At 37.4% G+C, this 27,783-nt stretch overlaps 1 protein-coding gene and 1 long non-coding RNA gene across 3 annotated transcripts in view; one reads left to right on the forward strand and one right to left on the reverse strand.

Annotated features, from left to right (window-relative positions):
- The window catches only part of LOC119507029, a 62,407-nt gene that overhangs the window by 32,614 nt on the left and 2,010 nt on the right, over nt 1-27,783 (forward strand). Inside the window, exon 2 of the long non-coding RNA XR_005211108.1 lies at nt 579-674. This is a non-coding gene — a long non-coding RNA (uncharacterized LOC119507029). The remainder of the gene's footprint in view (nt 1-578; nt 675-27,783) is intronic.
- The window catches only part of CDADC1 (cytidine and dCMP deaminase domain containing 1), a 49,798-nt gene continuing 40,837 nt past the window's right edge, over nt 18,823-27,783 (reverse strand). The window contains exons 10-11 of one of the 2 annotated variants that reach the window (XR_005211107.1): nt 26,610-26,812; nt 18,823-20,624 (exon numbers count right to left, since the gene is read on the reverse strand). Coding sequence is in view for 1 of the 2 variants with exons in the window: in XM_037800086.1 (XP_037656014.1) it covers nt 26,742-26,812 (71 nt within the window). In the remaining variant the exon portion in view is untranslated. Of the gene's footprint in view, nt 20,625-25,892; nt 26,813-27,783 lie in introns of those variants that run through there. The other variant, XM_037800086.1, reaches the window with a different exon arrangement.

A 27,783-nucleotide genomic window follows, 5' to 3' on the forward strand; every position in this document is an offset into this window, starting at 1 on the left:
TCATTAGACTTTTAATTTTTTTTTGACAAACCAGTTGTTTGAATATGTTCAAATATGATATGAAATATATTCTCTTATATCTGAAACTTTTGTCTCTGGTCGGTGAAGACCAGCTGTTTAGAGAGTGAACACAGAACCCAAGTAAAGCAGAACAGCATCAAAAGCTATCCATTGATACTTAAACTTAAAATATGTGCGGAAGGTTTTTATTTGATATTCTCTATTTCCCCATTTTTTAAATTTTTGTCATTAATACTATTAAATAAAAACAACAATATGAGAGATAACAGAGGGAATTAATAGTAATTAATAGCAGGAATGGTTTTAAAAATGTTTTAAGAAATATAAGTGTTTTGTAATAAATGTTTACCTGAGAATAGTTTCAGCTTTTAATAATTTCTATAAATAGCCCAGAGATATATCATGTAACTAAGATGCAGTTGGTTACATCATTTTACATCAGCATGGTACATTTGTTACAATTGATAAGCCAAAAGAGGTGCATTATTGTTAATTACAGCCCGATCTTTCTTCAGATCTTCTTTGTTTGTGCTTTTCTCGTCCACATCCCGTTCCAGGACACCTGCGTGTTGGCCCCGAGGACTCCAGCGCCTCCTCCGTGGGCTGTTGGGAGAGGCCCCTGCGGCTCTGGGACGACTCGGGCCGTGTCCACAGTGAGTGAAAAGCTTCCTGTTCCTACAGCCGATGTTGAGGAAGGGCTTTGTTGTGGTTTTTCTAAGATGATTTTTCTTAAATGGGGAACACAGCCCCTTTGTTTTTCTGCACTGTTCCCATGGTGTTTATTCTTTACTTTCTCCTGGAATAGTTCAGCAAGGCTCATCCACGTTTTCATGCATCGAAGGCCTTAAAGGCTGGACATCGTGGCCTGCCGCAGTGTGTTTTCCCAATTCCGCATCGTCTCTGAGTTAGAAGTTCTGGTAGATTCAGACAGGATGGGAAACATATGCAACCATGGAACAAATGTAGAAAGTGTTGGGACCTTTCGGTTGTGAAAGGTGGGGACACATCAGTGCAGGAGGAGACCTCTTGAAACCTGAGGAGAAAGGGGTCATGGGTGTCTCCTTTTACATGCTCTTCTTAAGTTTTAATAGGCTGTTTTTCCTGCAGTGTTAAAGAACTGAAAACTATTGAAAAATTGGGAACTAGGTGTAATTTAAGAAAAATCACTATTTTAATTTGAAAAATTTATAACAATTCCAGTATTTAATATTAATTCTTTAATTTATTGATATGAAGTAATCAAAAATATTTTTAAAATTTAACTGTTATACTCATCTCATTTTCTATTGACATAGCTGCAATAGCTGCAATGTTTAACCATTTCTCATGAACCAGTAATTGGATTAAATGGGTTTTCACTAATTTTAACTTCCTAAAACATCTTCTGTATTCCCCCTCTTTAATGTATTTCAGCAATGTTTTGCAGTTTTCAGGTTCCAAATCTTGTTCCTCCTTGGTTAAATTTCTTTCTAAGCACTTTGTTTTTTGTTTTTTGTTTTGTTTTGTTTTGTTTTTTGGATGCTTTTGTAAAATAAATTGTTTTATCCATTTCCTTTTCAGATTTTTTGTTTTTCTGGTATAGAATACAACATATTTTTGTGCAACTTTGCAGATAGTTGTTTATTAGCCCCCAAGGATGTGAATTCTAGAGGATTTTTATATATAAATCATGTCATCTGCAATAGAGATAGTTTATCTTCTTCCTCTCCAACTGGGATACTTCTTTCTTTTCTTTCTTATTTGCTCTGGCTTATACATCCAGGACAATGATTAGCAGCAATGATGAAAGCAGGCATCTTTGATTTGTTCCTTATCCTTTCAGGAAGGCTTTCAGTCTTTCACCATTGAGTACCATGCTAGGTCTGTATTCCTCATTCCTGTTTACCTGTTTGTTTTTAATCATGAAAGGGTATTGGATCTAGTCAAATGTTTTTTCCGCAACAATTGACATTTTCATCTTTTTTTTTACTTTGTTGAATTAATGTTGCAAATTACTGTTTAATAGAATATTTTATAAAACTTTGTTATCAGTGAAGTTTTAGGTTTATAGAAAAATCATACTTGAATGCAGAGTTCCCCATATATCCCTGTCACAAAGGTAGATGTCCGTATTAATAATTTTCTTTAATGTGGTTTGTTACAAGAGATTAAACTGTATTAATATAATTATAGTGTTAACTGTAGTCTATAGTTTGTGTTGTAGATTGTGATTTTTAAAATTTTATTCTGGTAATATATGTACAACTTAAAATTTTCTGTTTTAACCTCATTAAAATGTACATTTCAGTGGTGTTAATTACATTCACAATGTGTTCAGTACCATCCACTACCCAGATTTTTCCATCACCCCAAAACAGAAGCTCAGAACCAATTATGCATTAACTCACCTTCTCTACGCCGTTGTAAGATGTATTCTAGTTTGTGTCAATAGGCTTTATTTTTCAGAGCACTTTTAAGAAAAATAGGTCAGAAAGTACATTTCCTTCCAATATGCCTTCTCTACAGCCTCTGCACACTGTTCTCTTTTTATTCACATCTTTCTTTAGTGTGGTACATTTTTCATAGTTGATGAACCAATATAGATGCATTGTTATCAACTAAAGTCTCCGGTTTACATTACAGTTTACTCTTTGTGTTTTATAGTTCTGTGGGTTTTAAGAAATAACGTAAGATCATGTAACCATGATAGTAACACACAGAATAGTTTCAGTCACCTAAAACTGCCAAGTTCTCTGCCAATTCATTTTTCCCTCCCTCCCCCTTAAACCCTTGCACCCACTGAACTTTTTACTGATTCTATACTATCGCCTTTTCCAGGATATCATATGGTTGCAATTTGACACTTTCTAGGCTTTTTCAGACTGTATTTTTTCCACTTAGTAATGTGCATTTAAGGTTTCTCAGAGGTTAATAATGGTTTGCTAGCTAGCTCATTTCTTTTGATTGCTGAATACAGTGGCATTGTATGCGTATATTAGATTGTTTATCCATGCACCTATTGAAGGGCATATTGGTTACTTCCAGTTTTTGGTAATTTTGAGTAACGCTGTTATAAATATTCCTGTGCAGGTTTTCATGTAGATATAACTTTTCAACTCTTTTGGCTAAATACTTAGGAGCACATGTGCTTGACTGTGTGTTAAGCTTTTGTTTAGCTTTATAAGAAATGGCCAAACTGTCTTTGAAAGTGACTGTACCATTTCACATTCCCACCAGCAGTGAGCACGTGTTTCTGTTGCTCCTCATACTCCCCATATTTGGAGTTCTAAGATATTGGGATTTTAGCCATTTGAGTAGGTTTGTAGTGGTATCCCTTTTCTTTCAGTTTTCATTTTGCTAATGACATGATGAGAATCTAATCATGTTATTTGTCATCTATATATCTGCCTCTGTGGGGTGTCTGTTCAGAGCCTTTGTGCATTTTAACATGGGGTTATTTGTTTTGCTTTTGTTGAGTTTTTTTTTTTATCTTCATTTTATTGAGATATATTCACATACCACGCAGTCATACAAAACAAATCGTACTTTCGATTGTTCACAGTACCATTACATAGTTGTACATTCATCACCTAAATCAATCCCTGACACCTTCTTTAGCACACACACAAAAATAGCAAGAATAATAATTAAAGTGAAAAAGAGCAATTGAAGTAAAAAAGAACACTGGGCACCTTTGTCTGTTTGTTTGTTTGTTTCCTTCCCCTATTTTTCTACTCATCCATCCATAAACTAGACAAAGTGGAGTGTCGTCCTTATGGCTTTCCCAATCCCATTGTCACCCCTCATAAGCTACATTTTTATACAACTGTCTTCGAGATTCATGGGTTCTGGGTTGTAGTTTGATAGTTTCAGGTATCCACCACCAGCTACCCCAATTCTTTAGAACCTAAAAAGGGTTGTCTAAAGTGTGCATAAGAGTGCCCACCAGAGCGACCTCTTGGCTCCTTTTGGAATCTCTCTGCCACTGAAGCTTATTTCATTTCCTTTCACATCCCCCTTTTGGTCAAGAAGATGTTCTCCGTCCCACGATGCCAGGTCTACATTCCTCCCCGGGAGTCGTATTCCATGTTGCCAGGGAGATTCACTCCCCTGGGTGTCTGATCCCATGTAGGGGGGCAGGGCAGTGATTTCACCTTTCAAGTTGGCTTAGCTAGAGAGAGAGGTCCACATCTGAGCAACAAAGAGGCATTCGGGAGGAGGCTCTTAGGCGCACTTATAGGGAGGCCTAGCCTCTCCTTTGCAGCAACTGTCTTCCCAAGGGTAAAACCTACGGTATAGGGCTCAACCCATCAAACCACCAGTTCCCTATGTCTGTGGTCATGTTAGCAACCATTGAGGTGGGACAGGCCAATAACCCTGCATTCTCCACAGGCTCCTCAAGGGGGCACTACATATTTTTTTCCTTTTTTTCTTCCTTTTTTTTTTTTTTTAACCTTTTTTTCCTTTTTAAATCAACTGTATGGAAAAAAAAATAAAACAAAAAGAAAACAAAAAAGAAAAACATACAATAAAAGAACATTTCAAAGAGACCATAACAAGGGAGTAAGAAAAAGACAACTAACCTAAGATAACTGCTTGACTTCCAACCTGTTCCTACTTTAGCCCAAGAAAGTTACATAATATAGCAACATTTCTGTGAACTTGTTCCTACTATATCCATCAGAAATTAACAGACCATAGTCATTCCTGGGCATCCCCAGAACGTTAAATAGCATATCTGTTCTTCTTGGATTACTGTTCCCCCTTCCTTAATTGCTCTCTATTGCTAGTTCCCCTACATTCTACATTATAAACCATTCGTTTTACATTTTTCAAAGTTCACATTAGTGGTAGCATATAATATTTCTCTTTCTGTGCCTGGCCTATTTCGCTCAGCATTATGTCTTCAAGGTTCATCCATGTTGTCATATGTTTCACGAGGTCGTTCCTTCTTACTGCCACGTAGTATTCCATCGTGTGTATATACCACATTTTATTTATCCACTCATCTGTTGAAGGACATTTGGGTTGTTTCCATCTGTTGGCAATTGTGAATAATGCTGCTATGAACATTGGCGTGCAGATATCTGTTCGTGTCACTGCTTTCCGATCTTCCGGGTATATACCGAGAAGTGCAATCACTGGATCGAATGGTAACTCTATATCTAGTTTTCTAAGGAACTGCCAGACTGACTTCCAGAGTGGCTGAACCATTATACAGTCCCACCAACAATGAATAAGAGTTCCAATTTCTCCACATCCCCTCCAGCATTTGTAGTTTCCTGTTTGTTTAATGGCAGCCACTCTAATAGGTGTTAGATGGTATCTCATTGTGGTCTTAATTTGCATCTCTCTAATAGCTAGTGAAGCTGAACATTTTTTCATGTGTTTCTTGGCCATTTGTATTTCCTCTTCAGAGAACTGTCTTTTCATATCTTTTGCCCATTTTATAATTGGGCTGTCTGTACTATTGTCATTGAATTGTAGGATTTCTTTATATATGCAAGATATCAGTCTTTTGTCAGATACATGGTTTCCAAAAATTTTTTCCCATTGAGTTGGCTGCCTATTTACCTTTTTGAGAAATTCCTTTGAGGTGCAGAAACTTCTAAGCTTGAGGAGTTCCCATTTATCTATTTTCTCTTTTGTTGCTTGTGCTTTGGGTGTAAAGTCTAGGAAGTGGCCACCTAATACAAGGTCTTGAAGATGTTTTCCTACATTATCTTCTAGGAGTTTTATGGTACTTTCTTTTATATTGAGATCTTTGGTCCATTTTGAGTTAATTTTTGTGTAGGGTGTGAGGTAGGGGTCCTCTTTCATTCTTTTGGATATGGATAGCCAACTCTCCCAGCCCCAATTGTTGAATAGACCATTATGACTCAGTTCAGTGACTTTGGGGGCCTTATGAAAGATCAGTTGGCCATAGATCTGAGGGTCTATCTCTGAATTCTCAATTCGATTCCATTGATCTATATGTCTATCTTTGTGCCAGTACCATGCTGTTTTGACAACTTTATAATAAGCTTCAAAGTCAGGGAGTGTAAGTCCTCCCACTTCATTTTTCCTTTTTAGAGTGTCTTTAGCAATTCGAGGCATCTTCCCTTCCCAAATAAATTTGATAACTAGCTTTTCCAAGTCTGCAAAGTAGGTTGTTGGAATTTTGATTGGGATTGCATTGAATCTGTAGATGAGTTTGGGTAGAATTGACATCTTAATGACATTTAGCCTTCCTATCCATGAACATGGAATATTTTTCCATCTTTTAAGGTCCCCTTCTATTTCTTTTAGTAGAGTTATGTAGTTTTCTTTGTATAGGTCTTTTACATCTTTGGTTAAGTTTATTCCTAGGTACTTGATTTTTTTAGTTGCTATTGAAAATGGTATCTTTTTCTTGAGTGTCTCCTCAGTTTGTTCATTTCTAGCATATAGAAACATTACTGACTTACGTGCATTAATCTTGTATCCTGCTACTTTGCTAAATTTGTTTATTAGCTCTAGTAGCTGTATCGTCGATTTCTCAGGGTTTTCCAGATATAAGATCATATCATCTGCAAACAATGACAGTTTTACTTCTTCTTTTCCAATTTGGATGCCTTTTATTTCTTTGTCTTGCCGGATTGCCCTGGCTAGCACTTCCTGCACAATGTTAAATAACAGTGGTGACAGCAGGCATCCTTGTCTTGTCCCTGATCTTAGAGGGAAGGCTTTCAGTCTCTCACCATTGAGTACTATGCTGGCTGTGGGTTTTTCATATATGCTCTTTATCATATTGAGGAAGTTTCCTTCAATTCCTACCTTTTGAAGTGTTTTTATCAAAAACGGATGTTGGATTTTGTCAAATGCTTTTTCAGCATCTATTGAGATGATCATTTGATTTTTCCCTTTTGAATTTTTAATGTGTTGTAATACATTGATTGATTTTCTTATGTTGAACCATCCTTGCATGCCTGGAATGAACCCCACTTGGTCATGGTATATGATTTTTTTAATGTGTCTTTGGATTCGATTTGCAAGTATTTTGTTGAGGATTTTTGCATCTATATTCATTAGGGAGATTGGCCGGTAGTTTTCCATTTTTGTAGCATCTTTGCCTGGTTTTGGTATTAGATTGATGTTAGCTTCATAAAATGAGTTAGGTAGTATTCCATTTTCTTCAATGTTTTGAAAGAGTTTGAGTAAGATTGGTGTCAGTTCTTTCTGGAAAGTTTGGTAGAATGCCCCTGTGAAGCCATCTGGCCCTGGGCATTTATTTGTGGGAAGATTTTTGATGACTGATTGGATCTCTTTGCTTGTGATGGGTTGGTTGAGGTCTTCTATATCTTCTCTGGTCAGTCTAGGTGGTTCCTATGTTTCCAGGAAATTGTCCATTTCCTCTACATTATCCAGTTTGTTGCCATACAGTTGTTCATAGTATCCTCTTATAATTTTTTTAATTTCTTCAGTATCTGCAGTTATGTCAAACCTTTTTCATTCATTATTTTGTTTATATGGGTCTTCTCTCTTCTTGATTTTGTCAGTCTAGCTAGGGGCTTATCAATCTTGTTGATCTTCTCAAAGAACCAACTTTTGGTGATATTTATCCTCTCTATTGTTTTTTTGTTCTCTATGTCATTTATTTCTGCTTTAATCTTTGTTATTTCTTTTCTTGTACTTGGTTTAGGATTGGTTTGCTGTTCATTTTCTAGCTTCTTCAGTTGATCCATTAGTTCTTTGATTTTGGCTCTTTCTTCCTTTTTAATATACGCGTTTAGTGCTATAAATTTCCCCCTCAGCACTGCTTTTGCTGCATCCCATAGGTTTTGGTATGTTGTGTTCTCATTTTCATTCGTCTCTATATATTTAGCAATTTCTCTTGCTATTTCTTCTTTAACCCACTGATTGTTTAGGAGTGTGTTGTTTAACCTCCAGGTATTTGTGAATTTTCTAAGTCTCTGATGGTTATTGACTTCTAATTGTATTCCATTGTGGTCAGAGAATGTGCTTTGAATAATTTCAATCTTTTTAAATTTATTGAGACTTGTTTTATGTCCCAACATATGGTCTATTCTGGAGAAAGTTCCATGAGCACTAGAAAAGTATGTGTATCCTGTTGATTTGGGATGTAATGTTCTGTATATGTCTGTTAAATCTAATTCATTTATCATATTGTTTAGGTTTTCAATTTCCTTATTGGTCCTCTGTCTGGTTGATCTATCTATAGGAGAGAGTGATGTGTTGAAGTCTCCCATAATTATTGTGGAAACATCAATTGCTTCCTTTAGTTTTGCCAGTGTTTCTCTCATGTATTTTGTGGCACCTTGATTGGGTGCATAGACATTTACGATTGTTATTTCTTCTTGTTGAATTGCCCCTTTTATTAGTATATAGTGGCCTTCCTTTGTCTCTCAAAACATCCCTGCATTTAAAGTCTATTTTATCTGAGATTAATATTGCTACACCTGCTTTCTTTTGGCTGTAGCTTGCATGAAATATTTTTTTCCATCCATTCACTTTCAATTTCTTTGTGTCCCTGTGTCTAAGATGAGTCTCTTGTATGCAACATATTGATGGTTCATTTTTTTTGATCCATTCTGCGAATCTATATCTTTTAATTGGGGAGTTTAATCCATTTACATTCAACGTTATAACCGTGAAGGCATTTCTTGAATCAGCCATCTTATCCTTTGGTTTATGTTTGTCATATTTTTCCCCTCTCTCTATTAATATCCTTAATTGTACCCATACCGAATCTCTGTAGTACTGAACCTTTCTCCAAGTCTCTCTGTCCTTTCTTTGTTTCTCTGTCTGTAGGGCTCCCTTTAGTATCTCCAGTAGGGCAGGTCTCTTGTTAGCAAATTCTCTCAGCATTTGTTTGTCTGTGAAAAATTTAAGCTCTCCCTCAAATTTGAAGGAGAGCTTTGCTGGATAAAGTATTCTTGGTTGCAAATTTTTCTCACTCAGAATTTTAAATATATCATGCCACTGCCTTCTTGCCTCCATGGTGGCTGCTGAGTAGTCACTACTTAGTCTTATGCTGTTTCCTTTGTATGTGGTGAATTGCTTTTCTCTTGCTGCTTTCAGAACTTGCTCCTTCTCTTCCGTGTTTGACAGTGTGATCAGAATATGTCTTGGAGTGGGTTTATTTGGATTTATTCTATTTGGAGTTCGCTGAGCATTTATGATTTGTGTATTTATGTTGTTTAGAAGATTTGGGAAGTTTTCCCCAACAATTTCTTTGAATACTCTTCCTAGACCTTTACCCTTTTCTTCCCCTTCTGGAACACCAATGAGTCTTATATTAGGATGTTTTATATTATCTATCATATCCCTGAGGTCCGTTTCGATTTTTTCAGTTTTTCTCCCCATTCTTTCTTTTATGCTTTCATTTTCCATTCTGTCATCTTCCAGGTCACTGATTCGTTGTTCAGCTTCCTCTAGTCTTGTACTATAAGTGTCCAGAATCTTTTTAATTTGGTCAACAGTTTCTTTAATTTCATAAGATCATCTATTTTTTTTATTGAGTCTTGCAATGTCTTCTTTATGCTCTTCTAGGGTCTTCTTGATATCCTTTGTATTCTGTACTATGGTCTCATTGTTCATCTTTAGTTCTTTGAGTAGCTGCTCTAGGTGCTGTGTCTCCTCTGATATTTTGATTTGGGTGCTTGGGCTTGGGTTATCCATATCGTCTGGTTTTTTCATATGCTTTATAATTTTCTGTTGTTTTTGGCCTCTTGGCATTTACTGAACTTGATAGGGTTCTTTTAGGATGTGTAGACCAATTGAAGTCCTTATCTCTAATTTATCAGATCTACAGCTTCGTGGAGTACACTTTCTCTAACTAACCAGCAGGTGGCGTCCACGAGCCAGCTGTTCTCCACAAGCCAGTTCTCCCCTGCATTGCCTTTGTGGTGAGTGGGGGAGTGAGTCTTGTGGGGTCCAATTGGTGTACCAAGCTTGCGTGTGTACTTGGTGTTGCCCACCCTGTATATGGGGCGTGTTTCTGGGCAGTCAGGGAGTGGGGGTGGCTCTAACAATCAAGTCTCCTTGGTGATCCTGGAGTTTTAAAGCTGCTGCAATAGTCTAATCCTTCAGTTCAGTCGTGCCACAGTTTGTCTCTGCCACTGACCCACAAGTCCTTGGTATTGGTGTATGGCTCCTGAGACTTGCAAGTGGGTCCCTCTTCCAGGCCGTGCACTCCCTGGTCCTCTGTTGAGGGATGACTGTGCTATGTCACAGGTGAGTGCCGTCCCCCCAGGGCGGTTCTGGGCTGCTGGGCTGTGTAGGGAGACTCCCAGTCTGCTGAAATGATGGCTGAATGGGGCTTTGTTAATTCACACTGCTCCACCTTCCCAACTCTGGGACAATCAGCTGAGGTTGCAGGGAAGGCTAATGTCCACGCCCAGTTTTGTGGTGTGTGCCTGTTATTGGAAGCACTTCCGTCACACTGGGTTGTGTGGGGCAGCTCTGGGCTATGGGGCTGGCGATGGGCAGGAGTGTTTCCTATCCACCAGGATGATGGCTGTGAGCGGACACCCCCGTTTTCTTGGGAAGTTGTGGTGTTTAGTGAAATTTCTCAGCCACTGGATTATTGCCTTTTGTCTCAGAGCTCTCTTAGTTCTGCTCTTGTCTTGACCTGCCCAAATTGCAAGTCTTTGAAGCTTTCTGTATTGGGCTTCTTAGAGTAATTGTTTTAGAAAAAGAAAAAAGGATTAAAAAAAAAAAGGCCCTCCTCAGAGATCTAATGGGTTATTGAAATGCTAAGAGACAAAGCAATTAGGGCCATTAAGGAAAGGTCCACAGGGCAGAGAGATCAGCTTTTCTTCGGGATTTGCATATGAGCCTCAGGGCCTGAGCTCTGCCCTTCCCCTTTCTATGTTCACCAGAACTCCAAAAATCCTCCGCTTTTATTTTGGAGTTTTTCGTGCTGTTTTTTTCTATGTCTGTCTCCTGTCTGCTGGGCTGGCTGCTCTCAGATTCTCTTGTGTCTGGTCTCAGTCTATCTATGGTTGGAGTTTGGATCAGTAGAATGAGTTTCCGATAAGGGCTGCCACTGCAGTTCTCCCTTCTCCTTCCCGGAGCTGACAGCCCCTCCTCCCACGGGACTGAGCCTGGCAGGGAGGGGCGCAGGTCCCCTGGCCGCAAAAACTTACAGATTTCGCTTATCTCAGCAGTTCCACATTTTCATGAGTGTTGTATGAAGCATGCCCAAAGTCAGATTGCTCTGTGGTGTCCAGTCCACGCAGTTCCTGGCTTTCTACCTGCTTTCCTGGAGGAGTAACTAAAACATACAGCTCACCAGTCCACCATCTTGCCCCGCCTCTATCATTACATTTTATGTATTTTAGATCCTCCAGAAAATGAACAGTGGAGTTACAAATCAAAATTACAGTAGTATTGGTATTTATATTCACTGTGTGATCTTTACTGGAAATCTTTATTTCTTCATGCGGTTTCAGTCAATTGTTTAGTGTCCCTTCCTTTCAGCCTGCACAATTCCCTTTTGCATTTCTTATAGTACTATCCATTACCTTTTCAAATTGTGTGTCATGAGCATATAGAAATACAAGTGATTTTTGTATAAGTTTGCAAACATTTTTTATTAGCTTTCACAGTATTTTTGTCAATTTTAGAGAATCTTTTATTTATAAATCATGTCATCTTGCAATGCAGAGAGTTTTACTTCTTCCTTTCCAGTATGGGGGCATTTTCATTCATTTTCTTGGCTAATTGCTCTGGGTTGCACATCTAGGACAATGATGAATAAAAGTGCAAAAGTATGCATTTTTTATTTATTCCTGATCTGTGAAGAAAGCTTTCAGTCTTTAACAATGGAGTTTGATACTAGCTATGTATTCCTAGTTTTGTTCACTGGTTTGTTTCATGTTTGATCATGAAAATATATTAGATTTTGTCAAGTAGGTTTTCTGCAGCAAGGATGTAATCACTTTTTTTCCTTTGTTGAATTAATGTTGCATTTTCTTTTGCTTTCTTAATTTAAAAAACGTATTAGAGAATTGAGGGTTTACAGAAAAATTTTTCATAAAGTGGAGAGTTCCCATATACACCTTCTGCACACTTGGTTTTTTCCTATCATTAATACTTTGCATTAATGTGCTATAGTATTATTATAATCATACTGTTAACAGTAGTCCATTGTTTTCATTGGAGTTCACTGTTTGTGTTGCATGGTTCTCTAATTTAAAAATTTTTGTTTAGATAACATGTATACAACCTAATATTTGCAGTTTTATCCACTGTCAAATATACAATTCAGTGGTGTTAATTACATTCACAATGTTGTCACTAGCATCCACTACCTAAAGTTTTCTATCACCCCAAACAGAAACCTCATACAAATTAAGCATTAACTCCCCATGTCCTACAGCCACTTGGTAACCTATGTTCTAGTTTCTGACAATAGTATTCATTTTTCAGACCACTTTTAAGTTTATGGAAAAACTTTGCTGAAAGTACAGTTAGTTCTGGTATCACTCTCTGTAACCTGTGCACAAATTTCTTTTTATTAACATTTGCATTACTGTGGTACATTTTTTACATTTGTTGAGCCAATACTGATGCACTTTTATTAACTAGAGTTACACTAGAGTTTACTCTCTTTGTTGTATAGTTCTTTGGTTTTGACAGATGCCTAAGGACATGTGTCCATTTTTGTGTTGTACAGAATGCTTTCACTCACCTAAAAATGACAGGCATTCCACCAATTCATCCTTCTTTCCCTCCCCCTGAAACCCTGGTGAACACTGAACTTCTTTCTTACTGATTCTATGGTACACCTCTTCAGGAACGTCTTCTCATTGGTAATGGTACCTAGGCTTCTCTAGACCGGGTTCTTGCACTTGGCAATGTGCATTCAAGTTTCCTCCCTGTCTGTTCCTGCCTGGATAGCTTGTATCTTTGGATCTCTGTTTAACACTCCATTGTGTGCATGTTCCTCAGATTGTTTATCCAGGCACCTATTGAAGGGCTGGTTGGTTACTTCCAGTTTTTTTGGCAATTATGGATAAAACTTCTACAAGAATTCTTGGAAAAGTTGTGTGTGGACATAGGTTTTCAACTTAGTTTGGTACAAACTTAGGAGCACACATGTTGGGGAGTGTGGTGAGCCTGTGTTTAACAGGAGAGTCTTTCCAGGTGGCTGCACCATTTTGCATTCCCACCAATGAATGAGAGCTCCTGTTGCCGCACATCCTTGTCAGCATTTGGATTTGTCAACTTTGGGGATTTCTATTCGAATAGGTATGTCGTAATGTATCTTTGTTTTTTAACATTGCCTTTCCCTAACGACATATGAGGAAAATTTGCTCATATGATTGTCATCTGTATATCATCTTGGGGGAAGTGACCATTGAGACCTTTTGCTCACTTTTAAATTGAGTTTTTTTCTTTTCTAATTGTTGAGTTTTAAGTGTTCCTTCTGCATCTTGGATATATCAGAATGATAAGTCGGATTTACCAGATCATATGTTTTGCATGTGTTTCCCCTAGTCTGTAGCTTAATTTTCATTTTTTAAACAGTGAACTTCCAGAAGAGCTTTTTATTTTAATTTTATTTTAATGAGATTGAACTTTTATTTTTCTTTCACAAGTTATGACTTTTGGTATTGTATGTAAAACTTCTTTTTATTTTTTTCCAATTATCTGCCTGTCTATTGCTGCACCATTACCACATTGTTTCAATCACTGTGGCTTTACAGTAAGTTTTTATTGCTTGATTTTATATAGTGAATGACTGGTGAATTCTTGGGATAATATCCTCCTTGGTCATCCTGTATAATTATGTAAACATGGTGTTGGATTTGGTTTGCAAATATGTTCAGGATTTTACATACGAATTAAGAATAGCTGTTGGTCTGTAGTTTTCTTATGGAAGGTTTGCTGTCAGGATAATAATGGCCTTAATAAATGAGTTAGCAATATTGGTGTTAATTCTTCTTTAAATATTTAATGCAATTCACCAATGAAACATCTGATCCTGGAATTTTCTTTGCTGGGAAGTTTTAGATTACTGAGTCAATCTCTTGTTCTAGTTCCATTCTCATTTTCTATTTCTTCTTAATGAGTTTTGTTGGTTTGTATGCTTCTTGGAACTTGTCTGTTTTATCCAGGTTATCTAATTTGTTGGAGGCCAATTGTTCATAATATTCTTTTGTAATACTTTTATGTCTTTAAAATGTGTAGTAATGTCATTTTCATTTCTTATTTTACCCATTTGATCCTTATTTCTTGTTTTCTTGGTTTGTCTAGCTGAATGATGATCAGTTTATTGATCTTTTCCAAGAAACAAATTTTGGTTTTCTTGATTCTGTGTTGTTTTCATATTCTCATTTTTTCTGTTGCTACTCTATATTTATTATGGGTTACATGTTCTAGCTTTAAGTTTAGTTTCCTCTTTTCTAGACCCTTCAGTTATGAAAAGACAGTTTATTGATTTGAGACCATTCTTTTTAATAATAATTGTAGGCATTTGCATGTATAAATTTCTCTCTGAGAATTATTTTCCCTGATTCCCTTAAGTTTGTTGTTTTTTGTCATTTTTATTTACCTCAGAATATTTTCTAATTTCCTTTGAAGTAATTTAATTGACTTCTTTGTAAAATAAATGTGTTTTAAAATTTTCACATATTTGAGAATTTTCCAGCTTTTCACCTGCCATTGATTTCTAGCCTCTTTCATTTGTGGCCAGTCTTTTCAAATTTATTGTCTTTATAATTTCAGTCTTTTCAAATTTATTGAGACATGCTTTGCACCCTAACTTATGGTCTGTTTTCAAGAAGGCTCCATGTGTACTTGAGAATAATTTGTATTTTAATGTACTTGGTTTAAGTATTCCATATTTGTATGTTAGGTCAAGTTTTTTTATAATGTTCTATTTCCCTAATGATTTTCTGCCTAGTAGCTCCATCCGTTATCAAATGTTGGATATAGAAGCTAGTAACTATTACTGTGTAACTGTCTATTTCTGCTTTCATTTCCTTCAGTTATTCCTTCATATATTATTGGACTCTTTGGTTTTGTGCTTATATGTTCATATTTGTTATATATTATTGATGGCTTGATCTTTTACCAATACCTAATTCCTTTTTATCCTCTTATAGGTGTATTGGTCTTAAAGTTCATTTTGTCTTCTGATATTTATGTAGCCACCCCAGCTGACTTTAGTTCCCTATTTGACAGGATAAACATTTTCCATTTTTTCACACTCAGTCTATTTTTGTTCTGTCTCTTTAGTAAAGTCTCATCTAGACAGCATAGAGTTGGATCATATTTATTTAAAAATTTTTTATAGTCCTAGAGTTTTCATTTAATATTTTATATATCACTTCTGCCAACCTCTGTCTTTTAATTGGTGATGTAACACTTTTACATTATTCTGTTAGTTTGTCAGTTTGATTTTTTGTTAGAGAAGTTATGAGTTTATGGAACAATCATGCATAAAATACAGGAATCCAAAACACAGCAGAGTTATCCTTTCAGAAATGTTAAAGGAAGGTGGTCAGAGAGAAGGAAGATGATACCAAATGAAACTTGTCACAGCTACTCAACTCTTCCACTGTAGCACAGAAGCACCAGACAATATGTAAATGAATGTGACTGTGTTCTAAAAAAAACCTTGTTCATGGACACTGAAATGGATGTAAAAAGATGTTCCATGCAAGCAATAACAGAAAAAAACAGGAGTAGCTGTATTAATATCATATATCAGATAAAATAGACTTTAAAATGCAAAGATGTCATAAGAGATAAAGAAGGAAACTATATGTTAATAAAAGGTATAATCCATCAAGAAGAAATAACAATTCTAAATGTCTGTGTACCCAATCAGAGTGCTCCAATGTATGAGAGGCAAACGCTTGCAATACTGAAGGGAGCACTAGACATTTCTACATTAATAGTGGGGACTTCAACTCACCATTTTCTTCAATAGATAGAACAACTAGACAGAGGATCAACAAGGAAATAGTGAACCTAAATAATATGAAAAAGAATTAAAGCTAACAGACATATAGATCATTGCATCTGAAAACAGCTTCTTGAATTGATTTAGATTTGTTTGAACATTTTCATTGGTTGTTCCAAATTATGTGTCTCCTCTAATTTTTTAATTTCCTCTTTTGACTGGGCCATATCTTCCTCTTTCTTAGTATGGCTTGTAATTTTTTGCTGATGTCTGGACATCGGATTATCTTGGAGAGTTTATTGTGAAAGCCAGATTCTCTCTTTTAGATTTGTCATTGGATGGCTTTGTGTCAGTGCTCTTCTTTGACACTTGTTTTGTCAGTATTACCCAAACAGGGCAGAGCATGGTGCCCATGAAGGGGGTGCACACCAGTTCCACAGCACCCGGGGGAGACAGGGTCCCATGAAAAGCCTTGGGACATCTTGCTGAATGTGCACGTTCCTCTCCTGCAGCAGATGGTGCTGTTTAGCATTCTGTTATCCTCATGCCCCCAGAAGGTAGTTATTGTTAACTCTCTGCTGATTCCAATCACATAACAGTGCTGGGCCAGGTAGGTTGAAACTGCATGTCCCAGCACTCCAAATTTGCCAGCTGAAAGCCAGAACAGTGCCAGCCCTGTCTTAGGAAAGTGGACCTTCATGGCACTCTTAGTCTGCAGCGGCCTGCCTACCAGGGACCGGACACCCTGAAGCTTTCTGCCCTGGAAGTGGTTTTGGCTGCAGGAGCCAGCGATGAAGGGGTCATCATGACCTCTCAGTGCAGCTTCTCTGCCTCTGCATCCTGGCTCTTTTCTGGGTGTTTCACAGCCTTCCCCCAGTCTCCAGAGCCCCGGAACTGTTGTTCCCGACAGAGTCTTCTTGTCTCCCAGTATTTTTTATGGGAGAAAAGTGAGCCCAACCTCTCCCTAATCAGCCACCTTGGATCCTCCTCTCTCAGGCTATTTTTCTTTGGCCTGCGACCAAGCCTGCACAGAGTCCAGGAGGGGATGGCTGCTAGGCTGAAAAGCACACCAGGCGCCAAAACGGACATGGTTTATTGGGACTTATGAAGAGGAGAGGTTTTCCAGTGATGGCCAGCCAGATGTTAGTGCTCCACAGAGAGGTTTTGAGGCAGTGTATGATTTCATAACAAGGACATTCCATATAGCAGGAGGACATCAGGTGTCTGGCATAGTAGTGAAAGGAGCCTAAGATGTGATGGTTATTAAGGTTAGTATGTAACAGTAAGATAAAATCAATGCCATTTTTATATCTAATTACTCTCTTCCCCCTGTGGGGAGATTATCTTTCTAACCTTTGTCTTGGTTAAAGCAGATTTGTTATGGGCTTTTTGGAGGTCGCTACATGATTTTTCTAATTACTTTATTTTTATTTCTCCTTTCAGTCTGACTCACGTCAACTGTCTTGTCTTTGAGTTACCTGATTCATTCTTCTGTCGGCTCCAACCTGCTCTTATCCTCTAGGGAATTTTTCATTTCAGTTTTTTTTTTTTTTTTTTTTTTTTTTTTTTTGTCTTTAATTCCAGTGTGTCTGTTTGGTTCCTTTTTAAAATTTCTACATCTTTATTCAGATGCTCATACACATTCATTGTTTTCCTGATATCCTTTAGTTTTCTCAGTATTTTCTTTTACCTATTTCAATATATTGAGGATCATTATTTTAAGTTTTTCATGTGGGGTGTCCATAGTTTGGTCTTCTCCATTGATATTTACTGGATTTTATCCTCTTCCTTTGGATGGGCCATTATTTCCCAATTTCTTTGGTCTTGTAATTTTTTGTACCCTGTATATTTAATGTTTTAAAGTGTTTACTCTTGGTTTTAGTCATGGAGCTGTCTGTTTCTTAATTTTGTATCCAGCTGATATCATCACAGAGACTTCTGTCGGTCCAGGGGCTAGCAAAACCACACAATCCAGTGCAGAAAACGCTTCTTACAATTTTTCCAGATTTGCTTTGGGTTGGCTGTTGCTTTTCTTCAGAGTTCAGCCTCCTACCAAGAAGGTCACCTGGAGGTGATTGCAAAGTTCAGGGTCCCCTTGTCTTTCCTGAGCCTTATTCTTGTCTGTGGTTGTGCTTGCAGCTGACCTGTGGAGATCCCCTGTGTATACAGAAATGTGGATGCATCCAGTGGTCTCCAAAAAGTAGATTTTCTCCCTATTGATTATACCCTGTCATGGGACATAAAGTGGGTAATCATTTGCCCAGGCATTCAGACTTCAGTGTTCCTGTACTGCCTTTTCTGTCCCAAGCTGCTTTTGTCTAGAAGGACAATGCTGGGGGCTGGGGGAAAAAGCCCAAGAGCAGTTTCCCAGGTCAGTCTCTCCCAGCAGGAGCCAGGCCTGGTCTCACAGTGGGAGTGAGTGCTGACTCCATGCTGTGCTGGGGGTGCAGGGGTGCCAGGAGCTTCTGCTAGGCTCTTGTTGCTGAGTTTTGTTGATTCTCATATCCCTGTTGTTAGGGCCGGAGCCGTTCAGGAATCCACACAGCAGCGAGTCAAAGTATAGAGTTTATTTAGAGGAAGAAAGCAGGTGGGAGCCGACGGGAGAGAAAGAAAGAAAATGGCTCCAGCTCTCTATCTGAGAGCAGCATTTTTTAAAGGAAAAAACCCACGTTGGGATGGGAGGGTGTCGGGAGAAGGGTGTCTGTTGAGTGCATCCTGTGCCTCAGCTGGGTGGGTGCCTATCAATTTCTAGGCTGATAGGTTGTTAGGATTCTGGCCCATTATTCTTCTTAGAAAAGCAGCTGCGTTATCTGTCTAGGGAGAGCAGGCCTTTTTGGTTGTTCATCTCATGGACATATCTGACCTTGCTTTTACCCGCCTTTTGGGGTTGGGGTGCCACTGTGGCTGGAGCAGCCTTGGACAGCCTTCATCTTTTCATTTATGGGGTGCCTGTTTTCTGTGAGATAAGCTGCGGGGGCCCCTGGGTTAGAAACTCCTTCTACATGTTAGTTTCTTTCTTTCTGGGATCTAACACCTGTTAGTGAAGCCCTCAAATGTTTTTTATAGTTTTGAGGAGGGATAATGTCTTGAAGACTCCTCTGCTTCTTTTGCTTGAGGCAGGGTAGAACGATAGCCACTCTCAGAGCTGGCCCATAGTAATATGAATGATCTGAAGGAAAGCAGTGATCAGCTACTGGACCACACACCCACGGGTCTTGGGTATTAGGTCTTTATATCCCACCCTGGCACCAGCAGTCTTCACTAGAGCTGAAGCTGTGGACCCCCTGCTGCCTGCAGGGAATCTGGGGGATGAATTACCAGAGTCACTGCACAGGGTGTGAAATTGAGCAGTGTTTTCAGGAATTTACCATCCTCTTTCTGCCACTCCCACTCTTATCTGGATGCTCCATAGTGTTTTACTAAATTCTGTAGTTTCAGAATAGTTGATTCAGTCTACAAGTTCGGTAGCTGTTGTGGTGGAAGGATTGATTCCTGGAGTTTCCTACTCCATTATCTTCCCACAGTCCTTCTGTTGTATTCAGCTTTATTTAAAATTTACACACAATGAAATGCATATCTTAGTGATGACTTTTAACAAACATGTTAAAAGTAACCCAAATCCCTTTCAAGGTATACACAATTAACCTTCACTCCAGAATGTTCCCTCTTACCCATTTTCACTCAATCCCCAAACATGTCCCGATTTTTTTTCTCTAATGGATATTTTTCACCTGTTATAATACTTCATATTAATGAAATAATATGAATAATATTTGGTAACGCTTCTTTCACTCAGCACAGGGATATTATGTGTATCTATAGTTTGTTCTGTTTATATATTTAGTACTTTACAATTATGTTAATTCCACCAATTGTTTACCTAGTCTCCTTTATATGTAAACTTGGCCTTTACCTACTTTTTTGTGATTTATCAATATATTTATGAAAATATTTGTAGATATCTTTTTGTAGGATTCTCATAAATTCGGCATGTGGAAATAGGTGACATTCAGTTCAAGTCCGGCCAGTATTACACAGCTGTTAAAAAGCATGTGTGAATGTGGATATATTCAACTATTACAAATGTAATAAAGATTTGTGTGAGGAGTCAATTAGACAAATTAAATAAGATGCTTCAAGTTAAGCACCTAAATCTGTAATTGGCATGAAACAAACTCAGTAAACAAATAAGTAAACTCATATGACACAATGCACATATTTCCAAAGTTCATCACAACAGTCTTAGCAACATTATTCATTTTTAGGAAATCAGAATTGTGTTATAATTGGAGGCAGAAAATCAGAAAAAGTAAGGAAATGGGGGATGTTTTCATCACTTAGTACCAAACCTCCACCTGGTGAAGAGAGAGACTAGTGGAAAGAATTGCAGATGATACTGTTATACATCAGGGTTCTGTAGATAGAACCATCAGGAGATATATAAAAGTTATAGGAATTGGCTCACATAATCTGGGGTCTTGGCAAGTCTCAATTCTGTAGGTTGGTCTAATCAGGAAAGTCTGAGGAAGGTGAAGTTGAATTCCCATGGAATTGACCTGCTGAAGCAGAGGCAGGAAAGCTTTCTGACTTCTGGAGTCCTGAGTTCTGGCTTAAGACTTCAAACTGATCGGATGTAGAGACTCCCTCATTATTGATGGCATTCTCCGGTGTTGATTGTAGATGTAATAAAAAAGATGCCATCCACAGTATATAGATGAAAATCTATCTGCAAAATACCCCCACAGTAACCAATTAGGGTTTGCTTGACCAAACAACTGGGTTCAATACCTAGCCAAGTTGACACATGAAATTAACCATCATATCACTCAATGTATAAGTTAAGAAAATTAATTAATTTTATACTGATTTAGTGTAGTATAGGAGCACAGTTATTTGAATAGGTGAAAATAAATGATAAATCAGAGAATTCAAGTACAGAATGAGACATAAAACTCTAAGGAATTATTAATCAAATAAGATTCACATAAATACAAAAACAGTGAAGTATATATTGTGAATGTAAATAAATTTTTGAACTCAAAACACTTGAAAGTAGCATAACATTTTCTAATTATTAAAGGATCAATTCACAGTTAAAGGTAGCCAGGAGATTAGATTTAGGTATTAAACAGCTATAGTAGTATATGGTACTTAAACTTGACTGCATATCAGAATGAATTGGAGAACTTGAGAAAAAATATATACATATATATATGTTTGGGAGCCATATTTGAAAATTCCAGTGTAAGAGACCTAGAATTGACTGGGTGAATCTAGGCTTTTAAAAGTTATGCAGGATGTTAGTGCTTGAAGATGGTAGCATAAATTTGGCATATCCACTTCTTCCAAAATCAGTAAGAGCTACCAGGGACATTGGAAAAAAAGAGCAACCAGGGACATTGGAAACAAGTGGACATTCCTTCCTTACATAAACTAAAAGTATTCTGGAATGGCAATCCATAAATTGTGGGAAAATTGTTATAGATAAGGGAAAAGCAGGAAAGAAGATGCAGGAAGAAGTGGATCTCAGAATGACATCCAAGTACATTTTCCCAAGAGGAGAGTGGCAACATCCTGAGTTCACACTAAAACCCCTTCCTTAAACGTGTATCAACTTGTTGACCAGCCTGGAATAGGATATTCTTTTAATTTTTATCCTGAGTTTAAAAAACAATTAGAAGAGAGAAATGTGAGTGTGATGTAGGAAGAAGGAGAAACTGATCATCTTTATTGGCTGGTGAAAATTAAAGACTAAAATCTAAATATATTTTTTATATTCCTAATAAATTTTAGGAAGTGTTTGCCAGGATATAGAATAAAGAGAGCTTTCCTATACTGAGGCTCAAAATGTTCCTTGCTGTAAAATTTGTGTACTACACTTTGACCCAGCAATTCTACTGTTAGGTTTGCTGCCTGCGGCATACTGCACATATGCCCAAGGATATGTGGAAGAGCCTGTTTAGCATGTTAAAAAATTACTGTTTTATTAAAAACTAAAAAACAACCAAGGTGTTCATAAAATATGGTATAAGAAATTCTTTGAATACTATGTAACAGTGAACATTACAAAAATGACAACCACTCACACCAGAATAAAAGAATCTTGCCAATCTAATCTTGAACAATAAAAAAGGCACATGAACCTTGAATAAATTTAAGTACATTTAGAAAGTCTACAAAAAATTCAAAATATATTTTTGGGATTTAAAAATGTGTGTAACTGCTGAAGAATACCAACATTTGACAGTCACAGAATTAGGGATAGTAGTTGTCTCATGGTAGGAAAATGATCCAATGAGACAGAGGCTCTCAGATTTTAAATGGACTTTAATAAACATTCTCTATGTCTTAAATATATCTTTTATCTAGTCACTGGAACTATGGCTAGTACAACTGAGGAACTGTATTTGTAGTTTATTTTAAATTAACTATTTAAAATAGTTATATAAAATAAAATAAAGTATAAAATAAAAATATAAGTAAATTATAGGAGTTAATGTCTATCACATTGAAAGTACATCTCTGTGTCTCGTTTCATTTTTGTAAGAAATGGGAAAAAATAATCATAAACTGCAGGGAACTTATTTCAAAATAATTGCTCTCATAAAAAGAAAAATTTCTAAAAAAAAAAAAGAAACAGCACAAGACTAATACAAAGAAGTTAGAAGAAAAAGGAAAGAAAAGTAAAAACTAAAGTTTCATCTTAGAATATTTGAGAAAATAATGCATCAGAATGAATGATACTTTAAAATTTAAAAATCTGTCCCCAGATTACAAACTTAATGAAGTCTTTTCATCTCCATACAGGAGATAAACATAGAGAACTCAGGACTCAGGAGAAAACAAAACAGATTGAGCTGAAGGGGAAGTGGCAGCACCCAGAAAAAATAAGTGTTAAACCCTGAAAATGCCTGTATGGAGGTGCTATATTCTTTTTTTAATTCAGTTTTATTGAGATGTATTGACATATCATGCAATCGTCCATGGTGTACAATCAGCTGTTCATAGTACCATCATATAGTGGTGCATTCATCACTCCAAGCAATTTTGAACACCTTCCTTACACCAAAAAGCATAAAAAATAAAAGTATAAAGGAACACCCAAATCATTCCACCACCACACCATTCCACTTGATTTTTCATTTAGTTTTTGTCATTTTTTCACACATCCATCCATACACTGGATAAAGGGGTGAGCTGCAGGATTTTCCCAATCACACCATCACACCATTATAAGCTACATAGTTATATAATCATCTTCAGGAATCAAGGCTACTGTGTTGTATTATGACAGTTTCAGGTATTTCCTTCTAGCTATTCCAATACACTGAAAACCAAAAAGGTATATCTATGTGGTGCATAACAGTGCCCTCCAGAGTGACCTCTCATCTCCATTTGAAATCTCTGAGCCACTGAAACTTTATTTCATTTCATTTTGCTTCCCCCTTTTGGTCAAGAAGACATTCTCAATCCCATGATGCTGGGTCCAGGCTCATCACCAGGAGTCATATCCTGTGTTGCCAGGGAGACTTACACCCCTGGGAGTAAGGTCCCATGTAGTGGGGAGGGCAGTGAGTTCACCTGCTGACTTGGCTTAACTTGGCACTCTCTCTTTCTCAGCCAACTCTGTAAATAAATTCACTACCCTTCCACCTATGTGGGACATGACTCCCAGGGGTGTAAGTCTCCCTGGCAATGTGAGACATGACTCCCAGTAATGAGCCTGGACCCAGCATCATGGGATTGAGAATTCCTTCTTGACTGAAAAGAGGAAAAGAAATGAAACAAAATAAAGTTTCATTGACTAAGAGATTTCAAATAGATTTGAGAGGCCATTCTGGGGGTTATTTTTTATGTATTTTATAATAGTCCTTTTTAGTTTCTAGTGTCTTAGAATAGCTAGAAGGAAATTCCTGCATCTGTTGACCTATAATCCAGTAGACTTGATTCTTGATGATAACTGTGTAACAAATAGCTTTTATAATGTGACTGTGTGACTGTGAAAACTTTCTGACTGACACTCCCTTTACCCAGTATATGGGCAGATGAGTAATAAAGACAAGGGGTATGGGATGTTTTAGGTGTTTTCTTTTATTTTTTTTATTTTGGAGTAGTGAAAATGTTCTAAAATTGATTGTGGTGATAAATGCAAAACTATGTGATGACACTGTGAACCACTGATTGAATATTTTGGCTGGATTATATGGTGTGTGAATATATCTCGAAAAAAATGCATTAAAAATAAAAAAACTTTTAAAAGTGAGGAAGACTTATGAGTGAACGGTATATCTTCTAACTCCATAAGTCAGTGAGGAAATAAACCCACGGAAAAACCAGGCAAAAGAAAAAACATCATACACTGAAACCATATGCACATACCTGTGTACACTGTCCGTTACTGATACGGAGTAGACCAGGCTAGTACTTATCCCACCTCATGTCTTTATATTCCATTGTCATTTAGTAAATAAATCTTAGGATTATGCTTTACAAATTATGAATTTACTATTATCCTCCTAATCTTAAATTAAGGAAGACACTTTTTTGTTCATGTGCAAATTCTGATGTCTTGGGCTAAGGGATGAAGTTTCATGAATTACAAGGTCTCATTCGATATTGCTACACATAGCTTCTCTAAACCTGTGGTGGGCTCTGGGGTCCCCTGTCACTTCCCTCCTATTGTGGCCATCTGTCCCCATTACTGTTCCTCAAAGTCCGTCTTCTCCCACTGTTTGCCTGGCAGAGCCCATGCCCTTTCAGGACCTGCCTCAGGCACGTCCCCCATTCCCGTGACTCACCGGCCTTTGCCAGTCCTCTTCTGGAGGTTATGCCCACAGCGTGGTTCCTGCTCATGCAGATATTAGGAATCGCCTGGAGACTTCTGATTGCTGGGCCCCAACCCCCCAGAGCTTCTGATTTAACAGGTCTGGGGTGGGCCCCAAGAATTTGCATTTCTAAAAAGTACCCAGGTGATGCTCTCCAGGGACCCCACTCAGAATTTTAATTACTTGATTCCAGGCTTGTATCTTCCCCTAGACTGAGCTTCTGGAGATGAGGGGGCCTTTCTTACACATCTTTGCATTCCCAGGGTCTAGCCAGAGTCTAGCAGTCAATCAATCAGCAAATATTTATTGAATGCCTGTTACGTGCCAAGCAGTGTCCCAGACCCTGGAATTCAGGAGTTGAAAACATATGCGTATAAAGAGAAAGCATCCCTGCCCTCATAGAGCTTACTTTCTGGTGCTAGAGAATAAATCCTCAATAATTGTTTGTTGAACTCTGACCAGCTGTGCAGAAGAAAAAAGTTATCATGATCCTTTTAATAGGACTATGGAAATAACAATTTCCCATTTCCTAATCCAAGTTTTTTTTCCATTTGTATGTTCACCCTTCTCATTTTCCCTGACATCTAATACATAAATCCATAAACCTGGCAGCACACCAGAAAGTATTACAAAATATTTGCTGATTGATTTGTAAAACATTTGGTGCAGATGACATATTAGTAAAAAAACAACAAACCCAAGCAGAATGTAAGCATGTATGACACATTAAAGCAATTCAGGGAATAAACAATTCGGTGCTTTTATATCAATAACTATTAAAGAATCACTTAACTAGTGTTTCCCAAATTAGCATTAACTACATCTAAAGGAAGCTCCCCTCCTCTTGCCCCAATTCCATGCCCAGCATCTTGTGTTAACATGTTTATGGTAGTTCTCAACTCCCAGTGGACCTAAGCAAACTGCTGTACAAGCAGGGAACAGTCAGTCAACATCTGTATTCACTCCTGGCGATGACCTGTCAACAATTTTGAGAAACTGGTAGAGAGGTCCCAAGAGGCCCTGGGAAAGGACAAAGCATGCAGATTCACCCCAGCACTAATTTTCTGAGAGTATCTCAACAAACAAAAATGAAAGGAATCACAAAGAGCAATTTAGAATGTTTAACTGCACCAACCATACCGTTTACCTTCAAAACCAGTTCAGTATTCTTGAAGTTTGTAAATGTTTATTTAAAGGGCTTTCCATTTTAAGGTCAAAGTCACCAAACATCCCAGGTGCATTACATGGAGGAAAAATTGGACAGCATTTACGAATGGATGCCTAAAAAGGATAGTTTCAATATTACAGCAAAAAATATTCTTCCCTGTTAAAATTACACTCAAATTTGAGGTTCATTCTTAATGATTTCAGGAGTCGGTGATATCAAATAGCAATACTGTCTCAGAATAATAGTCTTTATTGCTATCTAAAATCAGTGATCTAATGCCCAACAATCACTGTGATTTCTACAGATTGAAATATTTAAGAAACATTGATAGCCTTTTTATAAGAGTGAAACCTAATTGACTACATTGTGATTACCAGAAAGCTTTGGGTTTAAATCCATACCCTGACTCTTGAAAGACAGCAAGGTTTTCATTTATTTCCCTGGAACAATTTAGTAATTGGCACCCTTTAACCTAAGGGAATCAATATTTCTCAAAAGGTGCATCATCCCCTGCTGAGATGTGGCCTTCAGTGACCTGCCTATTTCAAATTAGATAACAAAAAGTCAAGATAAGTAGAAATCAGTCACCCTGTTGTCAATTAAATTAGTCTCATTAAATTATGGATACCTCATTTGGTGTAAAAAAGAGCAAACTATGATATTCTGGGCAAAAAACATAAATCTAAAATAAAAATATTCCTATTAACATCACTCGTACCTAGTAATAAATTAGCTCCCTTACAAATCATTTCAATTATTCCCAAAATCCATCCTTATTTTCTGAGTGCAATAAATTTTAAAAGTGCAATAAAAATTCTTGAGGCCTTTACTCCAGTTTAATCAGGACTTCTTAGTGGTTTCCGAGACACAGCTTCTTGTTCTGGTGCTGCTCTTCCAGACATCTGGGGCTCAACACACCATCTAGGGTGCAAGAAGAAGTATTAGGAAATGTCACTTTAAAATATGGGTGTTTGTTTCAGTCATAGAAGTTTTAAGATTACAGTAACACTGAAGTTAGAGATATAATTGTTTTATGTGCTCTTCAAATTCTCAACAGTTGAATAAAAGACTTTAGATAATTCACTTGGGTGTTACAGTAGCTGATCCTTTAAAAATGGGATCCACTCAACAGGGTATGGCCGAGGAACACATCATAAAATGTTCCTGGCCTGGCTTCAACTTCTTTCTGTCTTCTGTTTTGAATAGCTTTATTTGGATATAACTGATATACAATTAACTGTACATGTTGAGAGTGTACAATTTGATGAGTTTTGACAATCATATACACCCATGAAGCCATCACCACAGTCAAAATAATGAACACACCTATCACCTCCCAAAATTTCCTCTGCCCCTTTGCTTCCCATCTTTTGAGGGATCTGCTCCCTCCTGGCATGTGAGTTCTGCTCCGCTCTGATGTCCTTCTCATAAGGACACTTGGGTCAGGACATGGGCAGAGCTGGAAAGTCCCCTCTCCTCTCTTAAATGTCTTACTATGTAACATGTGAAACTTAAAAATAAAAGAATATGTATATATAATACAGATGGGAATTCTAAATCCTAATAAAAAAACAAACACTTGACAACCTACTACCCAACCTAGAAACTAGAGCATCACCAATTCCTGTGTCCCCCCTTCTGATTGCACCCCATCTCACCCCCTCAGAGCTAATCACTGCCTTTGCTTCGGAACAATGATTTTACCACAAATTCTAAACAATATACTACTTGGTTTCTGTTTGAACTTTCTATAGAAATAGAAACGGTATCATAATGCATTTAATCTTCTGCAACTTGCTCTTCTCATTCAATGTTATATCTCTAAGACTCATCCGTGTTTAAGAATGTCCTGTAGTTCATTTATTTTCACTGCTATATAATATTCCATCATG

This window comes from Choloepus didactylus, chromosome 12, assembly GCF_015220235.1.
Source record: "Choloepus didactylus isolate mChoDid1 chromosome 12, mChoDid1.pri, whole genome shotgun sequence".
NCBI classification, from domain to species: Eukaryota; Metazoa; Chordata; class Mammalia; order Pilosa; family Megalonychidae; genus Choloepus; species Choloepus didactylus.